The following is an 18,360-nucleotide window of genomic DNA, read 5'->3' as shown; positions in this document are numbered from 1 at the left end:
AAGAAAAAGTTACAAGGCATACCAAAAGGCAACAACAAAATTTGAAGGGACAGAGGAAGCATCAGAACCAGACATGGCAGATGTTGGGATTATCAGACTGAGAATTTAAGACAACTATGATTACTATGCTAAGGGATTCAATGCATAAAGTAGACAGCCTGCAAGAACAGATGGGCAATGTAAGCAGAGAGATGGAAATCCTAAGAAAGAACCAAAAAGAAATGCTAGAGATAAAAAATATTGTAACAGAAATGAAGAATGCCTTCAATGGGCTTATTAGTAGACTGGACACAGGTGAGGAAAGAATCTCCGAGCTAGAGGATACATTAATAGAATCCTTGAAAAGCAAAGAGGACAGAGACTGAAAAAATCAGAACAAAATATCCAAGCATGGTGGGACAACTACAAAAGGTATAATATACACTATATACATAATGGGAATATCAGAAGGAGAGAGAAAGGAACAGAAAAAATATTTGAAACGATAATGACCGAGAATTTCCCCAAATTAACGCCAGACACCAAACTACAGACCAAGGAAGCTCACAGTACACCAAGCAGGATAAATACTGCCAAAAATACTACACCTAGGCGTATCATTTTCAAACTACAGAAAATCAAGGATAAAGAAAAAAATCCCAAGGAAGCCAGAGAGAAGAAAACACCTTACCTATAGAGGAATAAGGATAAGAATTACATCTGATTTCTCTTCAGAAACCATGCAAGCAAGAAGAGAGTGGAGTGAAATAAAGTGTTAAGAGAAAAAACCCACCAACCTAGAATTCTGTACCCTGAGAAATTATTCTTCAAAAGTGAAAGAGATGCAAAGACTTTCTTGGAACAAACAGGAATTGAAGGAATTCATTGCCGGTAGACCTGCCTTGCAAGAAATGTTGAAAGGAGTTCTTTAGAGAGAAGGAAAATAATATAGATCAGAAACTTGGATCTATATAATGTAAGAAAAAGCATCAAAGAAGGAATAAGCGAAGGTAAAATAAAAACTTTATTTTTCTTATTTATCTTAATTGATATTAACAGATAACAGTTTGTTCAAAATAATAGCAACAATAAATTTGATTATGTATGCTTATGTATGGCATATATATACACACATGTATGCTTATATATAAGTGAAATGAATGACAGCAATGCTACAAGGGACAGGAGGGAGGAATTAGGATTATTTTGTTATTATAAAGTACTACTCATGAAGTGGTATAATGTTATTTGAAAGTGGACTTGGATTAGCTGTAAATGTATATTGCAAACTCTAGGTTAACCACTAAAAAAAGTAAAAGAAATATAACCGATAAGCTAAGAGAGAAAATGGAATTATATAATATGTTCAAATAAAACCACAAAGGCAGAAAAAGATTGGAAGACAAAAATAGAACACAGAACAAAGGGCAACAAATAGAAAACAGTAACAAATATGGTAGATATTAATCCACCTATATCAATAATCACTTTGAACATCGATGGTCTAAATGCACCAATTAAAAGATAGAGATTGTCACAGTAGATCAAAAAAACAAGACCCAATTGTATGTTGTCTACAAGAAACCCACTTGAAAGATAAAAACACATATAGATTAAAAGTAAATGGATGGAGGAAAATATGCCATGCAAATACTAATCAAAAGAAAGCAGGAGTATGTATGTTAATTTCAGACACAGCGAACTTCAAAGCAAGGAAAGTTATCAGGGATTAAGATGGGCATTATATAATGATAAAGGGGTCAAGTTTGCAAGAAGATGAAACAATCCTTAACATGTAGGCACCTAACAACAGAGTGTCAAACGATGTGAGGCAAAAACTAATAGAATTACAAAGAGAAATAGATGAATCCACTATCATAGTTGGAGACTTCAACACCCCTTTACCAGAAATGGACAGAACAAGCAGGCAGAAAATCAGTAAGGACGTAGTTGAACTCAGCACCATCAATCAGTTGGATACAATGGACATCTACAGACTCCTTCATCCAACAATAGCAAAATACACATTCTTCTCAAGCTCACATGGAATGTTCACCAAGATAGACCACATTCTGGGCCATAAAACACACCTTAACAAATGTAAAATAATAGAACTCATATAATGTCTGCTTTCAGACCACAATGGAATTAAACTAGAAATCAATACAGAAAGATAACTGGAAAATCCCAAAATACATGGAGATTAAACAACAAACTTCTAAATAATACATGGGTCAAGAAGAAATCTCAAGAAAAATCTTAAAATATTTTGAACTAAAACTACATATTTCTAGCCTTGTCTACTGGAGAGGCCTTGAAGCAGTGAAAACCTGTAGCAATGAGTATCACTAATACTCAGATTGTGGTCTCTAAGTATTTCCCACTAAAAGGTGCTAGGACTTCTTGTAGAAAGGCTGATTTCAGGCATGGGACAAGATATATATAAGAAGTGTATCTTGCATAAACCAGAAAGCAAGATAGCTGTCAAAAGTCATATCAAAAGAATAGAAGCCAACACAAAGGGGCTCCTGCTTGCCAAAGATGAGAGAACTCAAATATCAAAAGGAAAAATGATTGCAATTGATTGTTTATATAAAAATTTGTGAGCTCATACTGATAGTAAACAAAATTTTGGAAACTCATGGGTTGATTTTGGAGGTTGCTATGGAACCAACTTATGAAAATTGGTAAATTAGAGGGGAGAAGCAAACATTTTTTCCTGTCTTTCTAGTATAAATTATATTTCAGCAGTTGATAAGCGAGTTTTTCTTTATAGACGTATTTCAGCTAATAAAAGCAAAAGGAATGACAGAAAAGGCATCATTTTCTAACTCCTAATGAAACAGTGGATCTAAGCATCGGTCATTAATATCTTTTAAAACAATTAGGTAAAAGATTGATGGGGTACTTTATAATGCATGTAGCTGATAACACCTGAATCCACTGCTCACTCTTAGCGTCTCTAAAAATGGGCTGTCCAGATGTTCTGATTGATGCAATAGAACACTTATGAAGTATTTCTAAAAGTTATTTTTAATTTGAATATTTTAATAGAGAAATACAGGCTTAAGAATATCTATTACAGTGGGGGATACACACATACACATAGAATAGAGACTATACAAGAATTTCCAAAATGATAGAGCAAAGGAACAAAAGAGAAATTTGACCAAGTGAGCAAAAGAAAGGACAGGAAAAAAGAAGAAAACTCCAAAGTAGAATCGTAAACCAATAAAATGATAATTAGGGAAATTTTAATATGGACTGGGCATTAGATGATGTTAAGGAATTGTTAATTTTATCAAGTGTGATAAGGTTATTTTAGTTAGACCTTATCTATTAAAATTAAATATTCAAGTGTGAGGGAGATAACATGATGCCTGGGATTTGCTTTGAGTACCCTCCCCTCGTGGTGGGGAGAAGTGAGGGAGGGAATAGATAAAAGAAGATGAGCAGGGGCTGGCCGGGTGGCGCAAGCGGTTAAATGCGCGCGCTCCACTGTGGTGGGCCCGGGGTTCCCTGGTTCGGATCCTGGGTGGACACCGACGCACCGCTTGTCAAACCATGCTGTGGCGGCATCCCATATAAAAAAAGTGGAAGAAGATGGGCATGGATGTTAGCCCAGGGCCAGTCTTCCTCAGCACAAAAAAAAAAAAAAAAGAGGAGTATTGGCAGATGTTAGCTCAGGGCCGATCCTCCTCACAGAAAAAAAAAAAGATGAGCAAAATGTTGATAATTTTTGAAGCTGGATGGTGGGTACATGGGCATTCATGGATTTGTTATATTTCTTTTTTCATGTATTTGCTTCTCCCAGAGTGAGAGATGAGAGGGAGGGCAAGACATGCAGATGAAAGCAGAGTCTTTTATAACCTAAGTTGGAAGTGACATACCATCACTTTTGCAGCATACAATTAGACACACAGACCAGACCAACCCTGGTGCAGCATAGGAGGGGACCACACACCGTGAGAAGACCAGAAGGCAGGGATCACTGGGGCCATCTTGGAGCCACTACACCCACCCAGAGAAAAAGACTTATCGGAATAAAATCAGAAAGAAAGCTGAGAGGAAACTATTGGCACAAGAGGTCCATGGTGATGGTACCTGCCTGGGCCTGCTTCTCCTGTCTTTATTTCTGCACACTTGCCTTTTTGCACTTTATTCTCCTGATAAACCAAACCACTTCTATTTCCCTAAACACTCCATGCCATCTCATTGTCTTTGCTCTGTATATCTTGCACATGCTGCTCTCTCTGTCTGGAACGCCCTTCCCACTCTTGCCTGCTTAGCAAAACTCACTGTCTTTCAAACCTTTCTCAGGCATAACTTCTTTTCTGATCACTCTTCCAATCTACAACGGGCCAGACTATTGAATCACAACTGCTGGGCTATATAAATAATTTGATCATTGCATGTTTTATACTGCGATGTATTATTTTTATTTTATTTTATTTTTTTTATGAGGAAGATCAGCCCTGAGCTAACATCCATGCTAATCCTCCTCTTTTTGCTGAGGAAGACTGGCTCTGAGCTAACATCTATTGCCAATCCTCCTCCTTTTTTTTCCCCCAAAGCCCCAGTAGATAGTTGTATGTCATAGCTGCACATCCTTCTAGTCGCTGCATGTGGGACGCGGCCTCAGCATGGCCGGAGGAGCAGTGTGTCGGTGCAAGCCCGGGGTTCCAAACCCGGGCCGCCAGTAGCTGAGCGTGTGCACTTAACTGCTAAGTCATGGGGCCAGCCCTGCAATGTATTATTTTAAAAATTACTTGTCTCACTGATTACCTGAAGTTTGTTTGTTTCTTTGTTTTTTTGTGAGGAAGATTAGCCCTCAGCTAACATCCAATGTCAATCCTCCCCTTTTTGCCGAGGAAGACTGGCCCTGGGCTGACATCCGTGCCCATCTTCCTCTACTTTACATGGGACGCTGCCATAGCATGGCTTGACAAGCGGTGCCTCGGTGTGTGCCCGGGATCCGAACCTGCGAACCCTGGGCCACTGAAGTGGAGCAAGCGCACTTAACTGCTGCGCCACCAGCCCCGCCCCTGAAGCTTGTGTTTTTTAAATGAAATTTTTTTTGTGTGTGTGGGGAAGATCAGCCCTGAGCTAACATCCATGCTAATTCTCCTCTTTTTGCTGAGAAAGACCAGCTCTGAGCTAACATCTATTGCCAATCCTCCTTTTTTTCCCCCAAAGCCCCAGTAGATAGTTGTATGTCATAGCTGCACATCCTTCTAGTTGCTGTATGTGGGACGCGGCCTCAGCATGGCCAGAGAAGAGGCGCGTCGGGACGCGCCCGGGATCCCAACCCGGGCTGCCAGTAGCGGAGCGCGCGCACTTAACTGCTAAGCCACAGGGCTGGCCCTAAATGAAAAACTTTAAATGTACAAAAAATAGAGATGGGGCCGGCCTGGTGGTGTAAGCAGTTAAGTGTGCGCGCTCTGCTGTGGCAGCCCGGGGTTCGCTGGTTCGGATTCCTGGCGCGCACCCACGCACGGCTTGTCAAGCCATGCTGTGGCGGCGTCCCATATAAAGTGAAGGAAGATGGGCATGGATGTTAGCTCAGGGCCAGTCTTCCTCAGCAAAAAGAGGAGGATTGGTAGATGTTAGCTCAGGGCCGATTTTCCTCACACAAAATAAATAATAATAATAAAATAAAGAGAATATTATAATAAATGGCCATAGTACACATAACCCAGTTTCAACAATGATCAATTCTTGGTCCTCTTGTTCCATCTATATTCTCACCCTTCTCCATGCATCCCCAAATCCCCAAATTATTTAATCCACAAATATTTCACATGCAACTCTAAAATATAAGGGCTCTAAAAAAACCACAAAAAATTTACTAAAAATTTTGCAATAGTTCCTTAATATTAAATATCCAGTTAGAGATCAAATTTCCTTAATTTGCCTCAAAATGTTTTAGTTGATTTGCTTGAAACAGGATTCAAATAAGATTTACACACTGCATTTCATTGAGTCTTAACTTCCTTTTTATCTATCAGTTCCCCCCTCCCCACTCTTTTTCCCTTGCAGTTCATTTGTTGGAAAAATTGAGTTGTCTATCAAGTTTTCCCTATCCTGGATTTTGCTCATTGAATCCCTGTGAGGTTAACACATTCCTCTGTTACCCCGTATTTCCTGTAAACTAGAAGATTTAGAGCAGCAGTTCTCAAACTTCTTTGCCTCAAGATTCCTTTACAGTCTCAAAAACTATTGAGGACTCCAAAACCTTTTCTTTATGTGGATCATATCTACTGACATTTGCATATTAGAAATTAAAATTGAGAAATTAAAAAAATATTTATTGGTGCCTCAAAAATAATAAATCTGTTACATGTCAACATAAATAAATTTTTTAAAAATAAAAACTATTTTTTCAAAAACAATTGGGGATGAGTTACACTCTTGCACATTTTTGCATCTGCCTGTCATTTCTGGCTTAATGCAATTGAGTTCTCACATCTGCTTGTGTATTCAATCTTTTGCAATGTTATTTTGGTTGACGTATACGAAAAAAATACGGCTCACATGAATATGAAATTGGAAGAGAGAGGAGTATTTTAACAGCCGTTTCTGAATATGACAGATATTCTCTTTGATACTACACTAAAATTTGACAAGTGATAGTCGAAATCTGAAATCATATCAATGGCCCTTGCATACTCTTCCTTTAAGATCCCTTGGTCTATCTTGCACTTTGAATGGATCTTTTACCCATGCATTTGTCATTTAGAAAAATTGGTTCCATGAATTATGCAGATCTTCCACATGTTGACACATTTCACTATAAATACCACAGGAAAAAAAGTCTCATTCATCAATGTCATCACCAATCTCATCAGAAAAGTCTCTAAGTATTGGGAAGCTGACAAGCTCATTGAGGTTGTACTAGGGTTCTCTAGAGAAACAGAACCAATAGGATCTATCTATCATTTATCTCTCTCTCTCTCGTCTATCTATCAATTACCATCTATATAGATTTATTATAGGAACTGGCTCATGCAGTTCTGTGTGGAAGTCCCACAATCTGCCTTTGCAAGCTGGAGAACCAGGAAAGCCAGTAGTATAATTCAGTCCAAGTCTGAAGGCGTGAAAACCAGTCTGGGGCCACTGGTGTAAGTTCCAGAGTCCAAAGGCTTGAGAACCAGGAGCTCCGATGTCCGAGGGCAGGAAAAGATGGAAGTCCCAGATTAAGAAGGGATAGAGAATTTGCTCTTCTTTTGCCTTTTTTGTTCCATTTGGCCCCCAACGGATTGGATGATGTCCATCCACATTGGTGAGGGAGAATCTCCCCTCAGTCTACTGAAGCAAATGCTACTCTCTTTCAGAAACACCGTCGGAGGCATACCCAGAAATAATGTTTGACCAGCTGTCTGGGCATCCCTTAGCCTAGTCAAACTGAAACATGGAATTAACCATCACAGTGGTCCATAAACTTTCCCAAAATTCTAATTTCTTCTTGAAAGCTTGAATGTATGCTGTCAGTTGTTTTCCCTGAAGTGATGGCCTCGCTTTGTTCATTTTCGAGAAAATATTCACTAAACAACCAAGTATGAATAACCTTACTTTGTCTGTTAGTCATTCTTTCAAAATGTGGCTGGTTCAGCTTGCAACTCAAAACAATCACACAAGATTTTTCTTGTGACAACCACTGTATCTTGGTATACGGCAGAAATATTCCATATATCCAAGGGTTGAGATTTAGTAAAATTGTTTTATTGCTTCATCAGGGACACTCTTAAGTGAAACTGGCCTTTTTTTTGAACTGTGTGTGGTGGTGTCCCTACCACTAGTAGTACAGTTTGGTGCCACTCCCTTGATTTGTGCTAAAGCCCTAGCAGTTTCATCTATCATTGCTTTTTTTTTTTTTTTAATTTTTTGTTTATTGCAGTAACATTGGTTTATAACATTGTAAAAGTTTCAGGTGTACATCATTGTACTTCTATTTCTGCATAGATTACATCATGTTCACCACCAAAATACTAATTACAACCCATCACCACACACATGTACCGAATTATCCCTTTCACCCTCCTCCCTCCCCCCTTCCCCTCTGGTAACCACCAATCCAATCTCTGTCCCTATGTGTTTGTTTATTGTTGTTATTATCTACTACTTAATGAAGGAAATCATACGGTATTTGACCTTCTCCCTCTGACTTATTTCACTTTGCATTATACCCTCAATGTCCATCCATGTTGTCACAAATGCCTGGATTTCATCGTTTCTTATGGCTGAGTAGTATTCCATTGTGTATATATACCACAGCTTCTTTATCCATTCATCCCTTGATGGGCACTTAGGTTGCTTCCAAGTCTTGGCTATTGTGAGTAACGCTGCAATGAACACAGGGGTGCATGTACCTTTGCAAATTGGTGTTTTCAAGTTCTTTGGATAAATACCCAACAGTGGAATAGCTGGATCATATGGTAGTTCTATCCTTGATTTTTTGACGCATCTCCATACTGTTTTCCATAGTGGCTGGACCAGTTTGCACTCCCACCAGCAGTGTATGAGAGTTCCCTTCTCTCCACATCCTCTCCAACACATGTTGTTTCCTGTCTTGTTAATTATAGCCATTCTGACGGGTGTCAGGTGAGATCTCATTGTAGTTTTGATTTGCATTTCCCTGATAGTTAGTGATTTTGAACATCTTTTCATGTGTCTGTTGGCCATCTGTATATCTTCTTTGGAGAAATGTCTGTTCAGGTCTTTTGCCCATTTTTTAATTGGGTTGTTAGTTTTTTTGTTGTTGAGATGCATGAGTTCTTTATATATTTTGGAGATTAAGCCCTTATCAGATGTATGGTTTGCAAATATCTTCTCCCAATTGATAGGTTGTCTTTTCGTTTTGTTGATGGTTTCCTTTGCTGTGCAGAAGCTTTTTAATTTGATGTAGTCCCATTTGTTTATTTTTTCTATTGTTTCTCTTGCCCAGTCAGACGTGGTGTTTGAAAAGATGTTGCTAAGACCGATGTCGAAGAGCGTACTGCCTATGTTTTCTTCTAGAAGTTTCATAGTTTCAGGTCTTACATTCAAGTCTTTAATCCATTTGGAGTTAATTTTTGTGTATGGTGTAAGGTAAGGGTCTACTTTCATTTTTTTGCATGTGGCTATCCAGTTTTCCCAACACCATTTGTTGAAGAGACTTTCTTTTCCCCATTGTATGTTCTTGGCTTTTTTGTCAAAGATTAGCTGTCCATAGATGTGTGGGTTTATTTCTGGGCTTTCGATTCTATTCCATTGATCTGTGGGTCTGTTTTTGTGCCAGTACCATGCTGTTTTGGTTACTATAGCTTGGTAGTATATTTTGAAATCAGGGAGTGTGATACCTCCAGCTTTGTTCTTTTTTCTCAGGATTCCTTTAGCTATTCGGGGTCTTTTGTTGTTCCATATAAATTTTAGGATTCTTTGTTCTATTTCTGTGAAAAATGTTGTTGCAACTTTGATAGGGATTGCATTGAATCTATAGATGACTTTAGGAAGTATGGACATCTTAACTATGTTAATTCTTCCAATCCAAGAGCACGGAATATCTTTCCATTCCTTTGTGTCTTCTTCAATTTCTTTCAGAAATGTTTTATAGTTTTCGGTGTACAGATCTTTCACCTCTTTGGTTAAGTTTATTCCTAGGTATTTTATTCTTTTTGTTGCAATTGTAAATGGGATGGTATTCTTAATTTCTCTTTCTGCTACTTCGTTGTTAGTGTACATAAATGCAACTGATTTTTGTATGTTGATTTTGTATCCTGCAACTTTACCGTATTCGTTTATTACTTCTAAAAGTTTTCTGGTGGATTCTTTAGGGTTTTCTATATATAAAATCATGCCATCTGCAAATAGTGACAGTTTCACTTCTTCCTTTCCAATTTGGATCCCTTTTATTTCTTTCTCTTGCCTGATTGCTCTGGCTAGGACTTCCAGTACTATGTTAAATAGGAGTGGTGACAGTGGGCATCCTTGTCTGGTTCCTGTTCTTAGAGGGTCATCTATCATTGCTTTTGCACCACCGGTGCAAATGTCACTACAGTAAAAAAGGCAAAAAACTTCTTAGTATTACTAAGAAAATAGCTTTGACTCATGGATACCTGAAAGAATCTTGGGGATCTCAGGGGTTCACAGACCACACTTTGAGAACCACTAATCTAGAGGCTTAATCAAACTCAGGCTTGAAACTAAGCTTTTTGAAGGCAGGGACTGTTCCTGTTTCATAGGAGTCCAAAGGTTCATTGATCTAAATTCACACCGAAGATATGTGCCCTCTTTTCCTAGGAGTTCAAACTCCTTTAAATAAATATTCTAATTTTCTAGAATAGGGTATTAATAGGTTACTGACTATTAGTGGAATAACTCCAGATATTTAATGTTAGTACTATAAATACCATCCATCTTTTCTACATTTAAAAGAATCTAAGTTCCTAACTTTCAGTGGCTAAATAACTGAAAGATCATTATTGTCAAGGACACTTAAGCCAATTCTAGTTGAAGAGTTTTGTCATTTCTAGGAACTATTCTTATTGATCATTTCCAGAACAGAGACCTCAGAGCAATTCACAGAGCCAGTTGTCAGAACGACTTAGACAACCAGGCAACAACACTCAGCTTTACCGGGCTGTTTTTGCCTCTTGCTTCTTCTCTCTCTCCTCTCCTGTATTTCTTTCCTTATCCCATTTTCTTTTCTTTTTCCATCTGTTTCTCAGGTTAACATAAAGTTTGAAAGGCTTTTTCCCCATTCTCACTCAGATATTGTTCAGGAGGGACCTCTTCTATTTCACAGTTGTCAAAAAGTCGTCTCTGCAGTGTAGATATTTGCAGGTAAAACGTTACAATACAAAACTGGGAAACAGTCATATCAGACATGGGAATGTGAAGTGTAGTATAGAGAATAATGGAAATGGAATCAGGGGATGTGGATTTGAGGTTCAGCTTCCACAATGTCATTTTAACTTTTCTAAGCTTCAATTTACTTATTTATAAAATGAAGACGACCGCCAATCCAACACAACTCTAAGTGTACTGAATAGAGTTGTGGAAATCACTATACAAATAAGTTAATCAATATGCTATTTTACTGCAATGTCTTTTACAGAATAGGTACATTTCATTCAATAATAAACCTGGAGCACCTTCAGTGGAAGGAAAAAAAACACCCGTTAGGCTCCAACCAACACTTTGGCCAGTGCTGTAGTTCCTGGTCTCTACTCTTGAATCACTGCCATATGAATTGCTCTGAATGAGGACTTCCACACTTCCACACTAGTGAGTCTAATCACTAGAATTTGTTCCTGTTATCATTCCTCTCCTTGTCTTCAAATACATGCAACAGTAGCGTCTTGGGAAATATGTGATTTTGCCTTGAAGATTGACTGTTAATGATGCAGTCCTGTCAGGATCTCGGAAAAACTTTTATACTTTTTGAACACTGCATACCAGACTTACTTAAAATTAAGGTCTGTTTCCATGTTTAGCTCCAAGCCATGTTTCAGGTAGGCCTGCAGTGGCACTGTGGCATAAAAAGAGAAATGGTGTGGGGATTTGGGGAACTGATTTCTAACGTTGGTTCTATCACTGACTATTTACTCGTAGGCAGGACTTCCTTAGTTTTCAGTCTTAGAGCAGAGAAATAAATGGCTTTGGACCAGATGATTGTTAAGAGTCCTTCCAGCTCAAAATTGTATGATGCTAAGTCCTACACCAGAAAATAAGTTTAGAGGTTAGGTAATATAATACTATTATATAAAATATATAGGGCCAGCCCCAGTGGCCTAGTGGTTAAGTTCATAGTGCTCTGTTATGGCAGCCTGGGTTCAGTTCCTGGGAGCAGACCTACACCACTCATCCGTCAGTGCCCGTGCTGTGGCAGTGGCTCACATACAAAAAAAAGAGGAAGACTGGCAGCCGAGGTTGGCTCAGGGCAAATCTTCCTCAGCTAAAAAAAACAAAAATATATATATATATATATATAAAAAAAAATAAAAATTCATAATTCTGTCAATCCCTTTATTCCTTCAGATTGAAAGTACTTAAAATTTTACATAAAGAAAATATAAATGGTATAGAAACATAAAATCTAAATTAAATAGCAAAGATATAAGCATTAAAAAAAGTATTAACCAAAATTTTTTATGGTAAATACTACCTTTATTTAAAAAAGTTATACATGCTAGAAAAAAGCATAAATGATACATGTAAACAATTGTTTACCAAATACTTATTTTTTTTTCCTCATAAAGGTGCAAATGATCTTTAAATGTAAACATAAAAGTTGCCAAACATTTTTGTAGTAGAGGGGAGGGGGAAGGAGAAGGTTATTCCTTTTGGTTTTGGTTAAAGTCTTAATTCAAAGATTTTCCTGCAATATACATTGAAAAAAATTGGTCTATGAACACAAAGACAAAAAAATTTTAACCACTGAATTTTTATCCTTTTTTCCTTAAAAATTTTAACTTTTCACCAGAAAGTACAATTTGAGAGAAGTAGTAACAGTGGCTTTATAGAATGAGGATAATGATATATATAGTTTGTATAAAAGAACCAAGATATTGTTAATAAAATGCCTCAGTTGGTGTTACACTCCTTAGCATGTCCTATTACATGAACTGAAGAATTCACTCCCTTGGAGGCCGTGAGGACAGGTAAGCCTTAGCTTCAGCAGCGTGAGCATCAAACGTCAGTTGCATAACAGCATTCACTGCTGGGGAGAGGACATTTCTCCCTGCTGGTCCTTAGTAGCAATAACGAAATAGGAGGGAAAGTTGCTTCAGTCAGTAATGTTTTCGAGCAAAAACTCTTGCAGAGTTGCACATGATTCTATTGAAGGTTTCTCAAGACAGTAAATGAGAATCGCATACTGTTTTTATAGAGGCACTGAGCAGAGCTCTAGATCTAGCAGAAACTCTATGAAAAAATTATTATAAAAAGACTTTAAATGTAGTGGAAAACAAGTTCATATGAAAGGAAACAAGATGTGAACTTTCACTGATGAAAACTTTAGTGTCTGAGTCCTGGTTTTATTGATTTAATATTCCTTCTGAATTGTACTATTTAAAATGAGATGTTTCTTTTTTTTTTTTTTTTTTTGCCTTTTTAGATTTTCAAGTCTTCCTGTGCTTAGTGCAAGAATGATGCCTAACTAATTCACTTTGCATACCTTTCTTTGTCACTGGTAGCCCTTGTAAGTGGCGGAGTCTTGTGGATGGAGTGCCTAGAAATAACAACTAGATCATATATAGCCCTTCTCCCCTTATTAGTATTTTCAAACTTAATATCTTAAAAATAAAGTTTTGCTGCTTGGAATTTTTGTCTTTTTTTTCCTTTTCTTTCCTTTTTTTTTCTTTTTTGGTGGGAGGAAGGCTAAATCTCACAAAACAAAACAAAACAAAACAAAAACCCCAACAAAAAAACCATGATAAATTAAAACCAAAAATAAATATTCTTCTGCACAGAATTGAAAATTATTGTGCAAAGGTGGCATCTTGCAGGTGAGAACTTTCACTGTATTTGTATTTCCATATGTTGAGGCACCAGCAAAGAATAAAATTTGTTCTAATGTTTTCTCGAGCTGTACAAAGCTCCAAAGTCAAAGCTCTCCAGAATACAGAAGAGCATGTACATGACTGTCTTCCAGATGTTCACCATATATGGGATTCACAATGTGTCATTTTAATAACTCCTACGCCACCCCCTAGCCGACGGTAATTCATCCCGCCATATAACCTGCAAAGAAAGAAACAAAATCAGATTTCTAACTGGAAAAAGCACTATTTCTTTCATAACTAAGATGTTAATAAAACACATGTTTCTATGTTTCATATCACAACTAATATTTTTAGCTTCATACATCTCTTCCAAAGATTAGGAGCTGGAATTGAGCACTGGTAAGTAGAATTATTTCAGACATTGACTGAAATATTCTTACTTATAGGATACTGTTTTAAGAATAAGAGAGTGTTATAACCACTTTTTGCATCATAACATTACACCTAGACTGACTTCTAACTATTATACGGAATCATACATTCTACATTTTTGTGTCTAATTTTGACCTTGGCTATATTATTTTCCCACCCACATTTTGCCTTTGCTTAATCTTCATCACATTGTTTATTTTTATCTTTTTGTCTTGTAGGTACTCTTTTTTTTTAAGTACTTTTTTTTCTTTTTTGAGGAGGACTAGCCCCGAGCTAACTTCTGATGCCAATCCTCCCCTTTTTTCCTTGAGGAAGATTGGGCCTGAGCTAACAGCCGTGCCCATCTTCCTCTACTTTATATAGGACACCACCACAGCATGGCTTGCCAAGCAGCGCGTCGGTGCGCACCCGGGATCCGAACCTGCGAACCCCGGGCCACTGAAGTGGAACGCACGCACTTAATTGCTTGCGCCACCGGGCCGGCCCTGTAGGTACTCTTTTAAGCCTCCTCAAACCCTGTATGGAACAAAACTGGACATGAGTAAATAAAGTCAGCATCTAGTTTGTGATATGTGAACAAGATCATCTTCAAAATTAAAGATTTCCATGGAAAAGATTATTAGATCCTCTGTCAGCTATAAGGTAAAATTGGTTTTAAGTTTGGGATATGTAACTACAAAAATTTAGATAGTAATCTGTCAACAGATGATCCTTAAGAATTTCATGAATATTGTTTGGTTACATATTACTAATTCTATTTAGTGACAGTAACTGAGAAACAAGTCCTTGCATAGGATCACAGTAAGTAAGTGGCAGAAGTAAACTTGGCTGTCTTCCCAAATGATGCTTACTTAAAATTCACACTAAAAATAAAAAGCTGTATGTGGAAGAAAATATTCCACAAGTGGGAGGCTCCTATTCATGAAAACCTGCCATTATCTCTGTTACCTCTATCAGGTTTTGCTAAAATGTTACCTTTTCAGTGAGGCCTTCCTGGGCCACCTTCTAAAATGGACAATCCTCCTTGGACCCCCTTCCCTGCCTTTGCTATTGGCCATACCACCCCCTGGGATGGCACTGCCTATCTCCTTCATTATCATGTCAGCTCCAGGAAGGCAGGGAATTTCGTTTTGTTCACTTTTGTATCCCAGGGTTTAGAACAGTCAGTAAACCTTTACTTAATGAGAAAGGTTGTGAAAATGTGACGCAGAAGCAATAAGTGCTACAATGTCATTAGTCTGATTTTAGTATTGTGACCACTGAGCCATACAGAGCCATGAGAGACATGCTGAATCCAAAGAATGTCATTTAAATATCCGTAAAAGTGTGGCTTTTCCAAAGATGAAGACCATAAAAACAACTCAGCAAATTTATTAGTTAAATCTTAGAGACTGATGAAAAAATCTGGGTGAGCAGTTACAAGCTCAAAATTAGAAAATGTATACTCAGAATGCAGCAGGAGTGGACTATGAGACTGCCCCTTGGAGGAGTGACTATAAAACAGACCTCAGCTTATCTTTCATGGTCATGAGGAAAACCTTTCAGAACGCCTGCTGCCTCAGATCTCACGTCCAGACTGACGCCTGTGCTTGCTGTACAACCTCAACCACACGGGCATCCTAGATTTGTTTAGGCAAATAAGCCCAATTTATTCAGAAAGAAACCCCAAATTGCTTGGAAGGTACAACTGCTTTCTTAGAAGGCTAGTATTTAGATTTAAGAATAGGTATGAAGTACATCAAACCTATAACATTAATATTTTGTATTAAGTTTGATAATTAACTATATATTTGTCATTTTAAGTTCCTGCAATGTTTAAGAGACTGGTATATTAGAGCCTCTATCCAATTAGTTTTGTGAATCTAGTATAAAATGTGTGATTGAATAAAGATTTAGACTTATGATTTATTTATTTATTTTTTTTTAAAATTTTTTATTTTTTTTTAAAGATTTTATTTATTTATTTTTCCCCCAACGCCCCAGCAGATAGTTGTATGTCATGGCTGCACATCCTTCTAGTTGCTGTATGTGGGACGCGGCCTCAGCATGGCCGGAGAAGCGGCGCGTCGGCGCGATCCCGGGATCCGAACCCAGGCTGCCAGCAGCAGAGTGCGCGCACTTAACCGCTAAGCCACGGGCCGGCCCGAGACTTATGATTTAAAGTTTAAAAGTTTAAGAGAATTTTGCTAAATTTGTAAAAGTTTTTGAATATTTAAAATAAACACAAGAGTCACCTGATTTATGTGAATTTATAAGAACTACCTAGGTACTTAGGAAGGATTTGTTAGACAATTAAGGATTTAAATGCAAGGTAAAATTAAACCTATAAATATAGTTTAACATAGTTAAACTCTCTTAAGATGTAGCCTCTTCCCTAAAGGTGACTGTGAAAATTTACTAGATTTTAAAATAGAATAATAATATATTTAATTAGATTTTATTTATTTATTTTTATTTTTGTGAGGAATATCGGCCCTGAGCTAACATCTGCCAATCCTCCTCTTTTTGCTGAGGAAGACTGGCCCTGGGCTAACATCCATGCCCATCTTCCTCCACTTTATATGGCACGCCGCTACAGCATGGCCTGACAAGTGGTGCATCGGTGCGCGCCCGGGATCCAAACCGGCGAACCCCGGGCTGCCGCAGCAGAGCATGTGCACCTAACCGCTTGCGCCACTGGGCTGGCCCCATATTTAATTCGATTTTAAAATCTCAAGGAAAAAAAATCAGTTTTAAAATGAAAAAAAAATTATTTTTAAAAAAGCAACTGCAACTTGTTTTTCCTGGGCATAAAGCTGCCCACAGGAACACCAAAAAATTGCACTGACAGCTTGAGAGCCAAAGAGCAAGGCTCTAATTCTAACTCTGTCACTAACCTGCTCAGGCAAGTCATTTTATTTCTTGGTGCCTTAGTTTCCTCAACTGAACATGATCGGGCTAGAGAGATTTTTTTATTTGTTTTTGCTATCTCTATAAAATTGGACAGTCACTAAAGAGAAGAATTTTATAAGATGTCAGCCACTTTAGAGCAATGAAGTCAAAATAAGCTATCAAATATGGGTAACTTCAAGCCCTCTTCAAAGTAGTGCAAGAGGTCATTTCAATGTATGACCATCCTGATTTTGATGTCCATGGGCTATCTCAAGCCCATGATTTTTCAAGTCAGCAGTGAGGTGATCTGCAACATAGCTTAAAGGTTACCTCCATGTATTGGCATCAGGATCAAAAACTTCAATGGTCTTCAAATATGTTGTGCCATCAAAACCTCCCACAGCCATGAGCTGTCCATTCACCACTGCCAGGCCAACCTACAGGACCAAAACACAGCGGCTGCTGAAGAAACTAGACAATCACTGGGAAAATTTAGACTGGTTTCTAGATAAATCTCTTTAATAAAAAATAATTCTTTATGGCCTTACATTCTGGTTTACTTGAACACAGAGGGAAAAGAGAACGACAAAAATATATTAAATTATGGGAACTATAAAATTATATATTCAATTAGAATATTTACACAGAGTTGAAAACTTATATTTCTTGAATTTTAGGGAAAGCATTCAATGGGAGTGAGTAAGAACCTCCAAACTGCTCACTTCTGGGATTTGCCTGTTCTAATCCACTATCTAAATTGCCACTAATTCTCTTTTTAAAATACAGATCCATCCATGCTGTCACTTTCCTCTAAAAGCTTTCTATGCCTCCTTTCCACCCAGGAAGTTTCTTAGCTTAGCCTGATCTGGCCTATATTATAGATGGGATAGACTCAAAAAAGTTTGTGGAGACTGGTGGTGGAGCCAGGTGTGTTTCTGCCTAAACATTTGTGTTGGTATGCCAATTACTTGGAATATTACCTAGAAAAATTAGGTAGGAATATTTAGCTCTAATAGATACAAATGAATATGGGTGAAGTTAAATAAGATAGTAGATAAGACAGAGAGATACCTTTTAGAGAAGCAACTGATACAAGATAAACCATAGAAAAATAATTCTCTAATTAAAGATATGATTGGCTATAAGATATTTAACTACTTGAGACAACGGTGATCAAAATTAATTTTTTCCAGTACAAAAGTAGCAGGGGTTGTTTTGCCTAAAGGGTGCACTTCCTCACTCTCCCAATGTATTATATTTTACAGATCAGACCTCTCCTTCTGCACTGCCCTCTCTTTGTGCTTGTTTTCAAAGTTTTCAGCAGCTGGGCACTTACTCCACTACGGCGTGATGTCATAGCCACCACAGGAGACCACTGGTTAGTTCTGGGGTTGTATCTCTCAGCACTGCTAAGCTCTGTAGTGTCATCTCTACCTCCTACGGCATAGATCATGTCCTGATACACTGCACAGCCTAGGTGTTTCCTCCGGGTCCCCATAGGGGCTATGGTGTGCCATCTGTTTTCCTGAGGATTGTAGCGCTCCACTGCAGGGAAAAGAAAAACCAGTAAGTGACCATTCAACTATTTCCTCTC

At 37.9% G+C, this 18,360-nt stretch overlaps 1 protein-coding gene across 2 annotated transcripts in view; it reads right to left on the bottom strand.

The window, feature by feature from the left end:
- Nucleotides 1-13,460: 13,460 nt before the first annotated feature.
- KLHL20 (kelch like family member 20) overlaps nt 13,461-18,360 on the bottom strand; it is a 60,332-nt gene continuing 55,432 nt past the window's right edge. For both annotated transcript variants that reach the window (XM_004425029.3, XM_087438052.1), the window contains 3 exons: nt 18,103-18,311; nt 17,097-17,203; nt 13,461-13,701 (listed from right to left, as the gene is read on the bottom strand). In XM_004425029.3, the coding sequence (XP_004425086.1) occupies nt 13,617-13,701; nt 17,097-17,203; nt 18,103-18,311 (401 nt within the window). In that variant the 3' untranslated portion in view covers nt 13,461-13,616. The remainder of the gene's footprint in view (nt 13,702-17,096; nt 17,204-18,102; nt 18,312-18,360) is intronic.

The sequence above is a fragment of the Ceratotherium simum genome, chromosome 2 (genome assembly GCF_057802395.1).
Source record: "Ceratotherium simum simum isolate JZ-2026a chromosome 2, ASM5780239v1, whole genome shotgun sequence".
NCBI classification, from domain to species: domain Eukaryota; kingdom Metazoa; phylum Chordata; class Mammalia; order Perissodactyla; family Rhinocerotidae; genus Ceratotherium; species Ceratotherium simum.
Note: the sequence above shows the minus strand (reverse complement) of the source record. Positions and strands in the feature narration are given on the sequence as shown.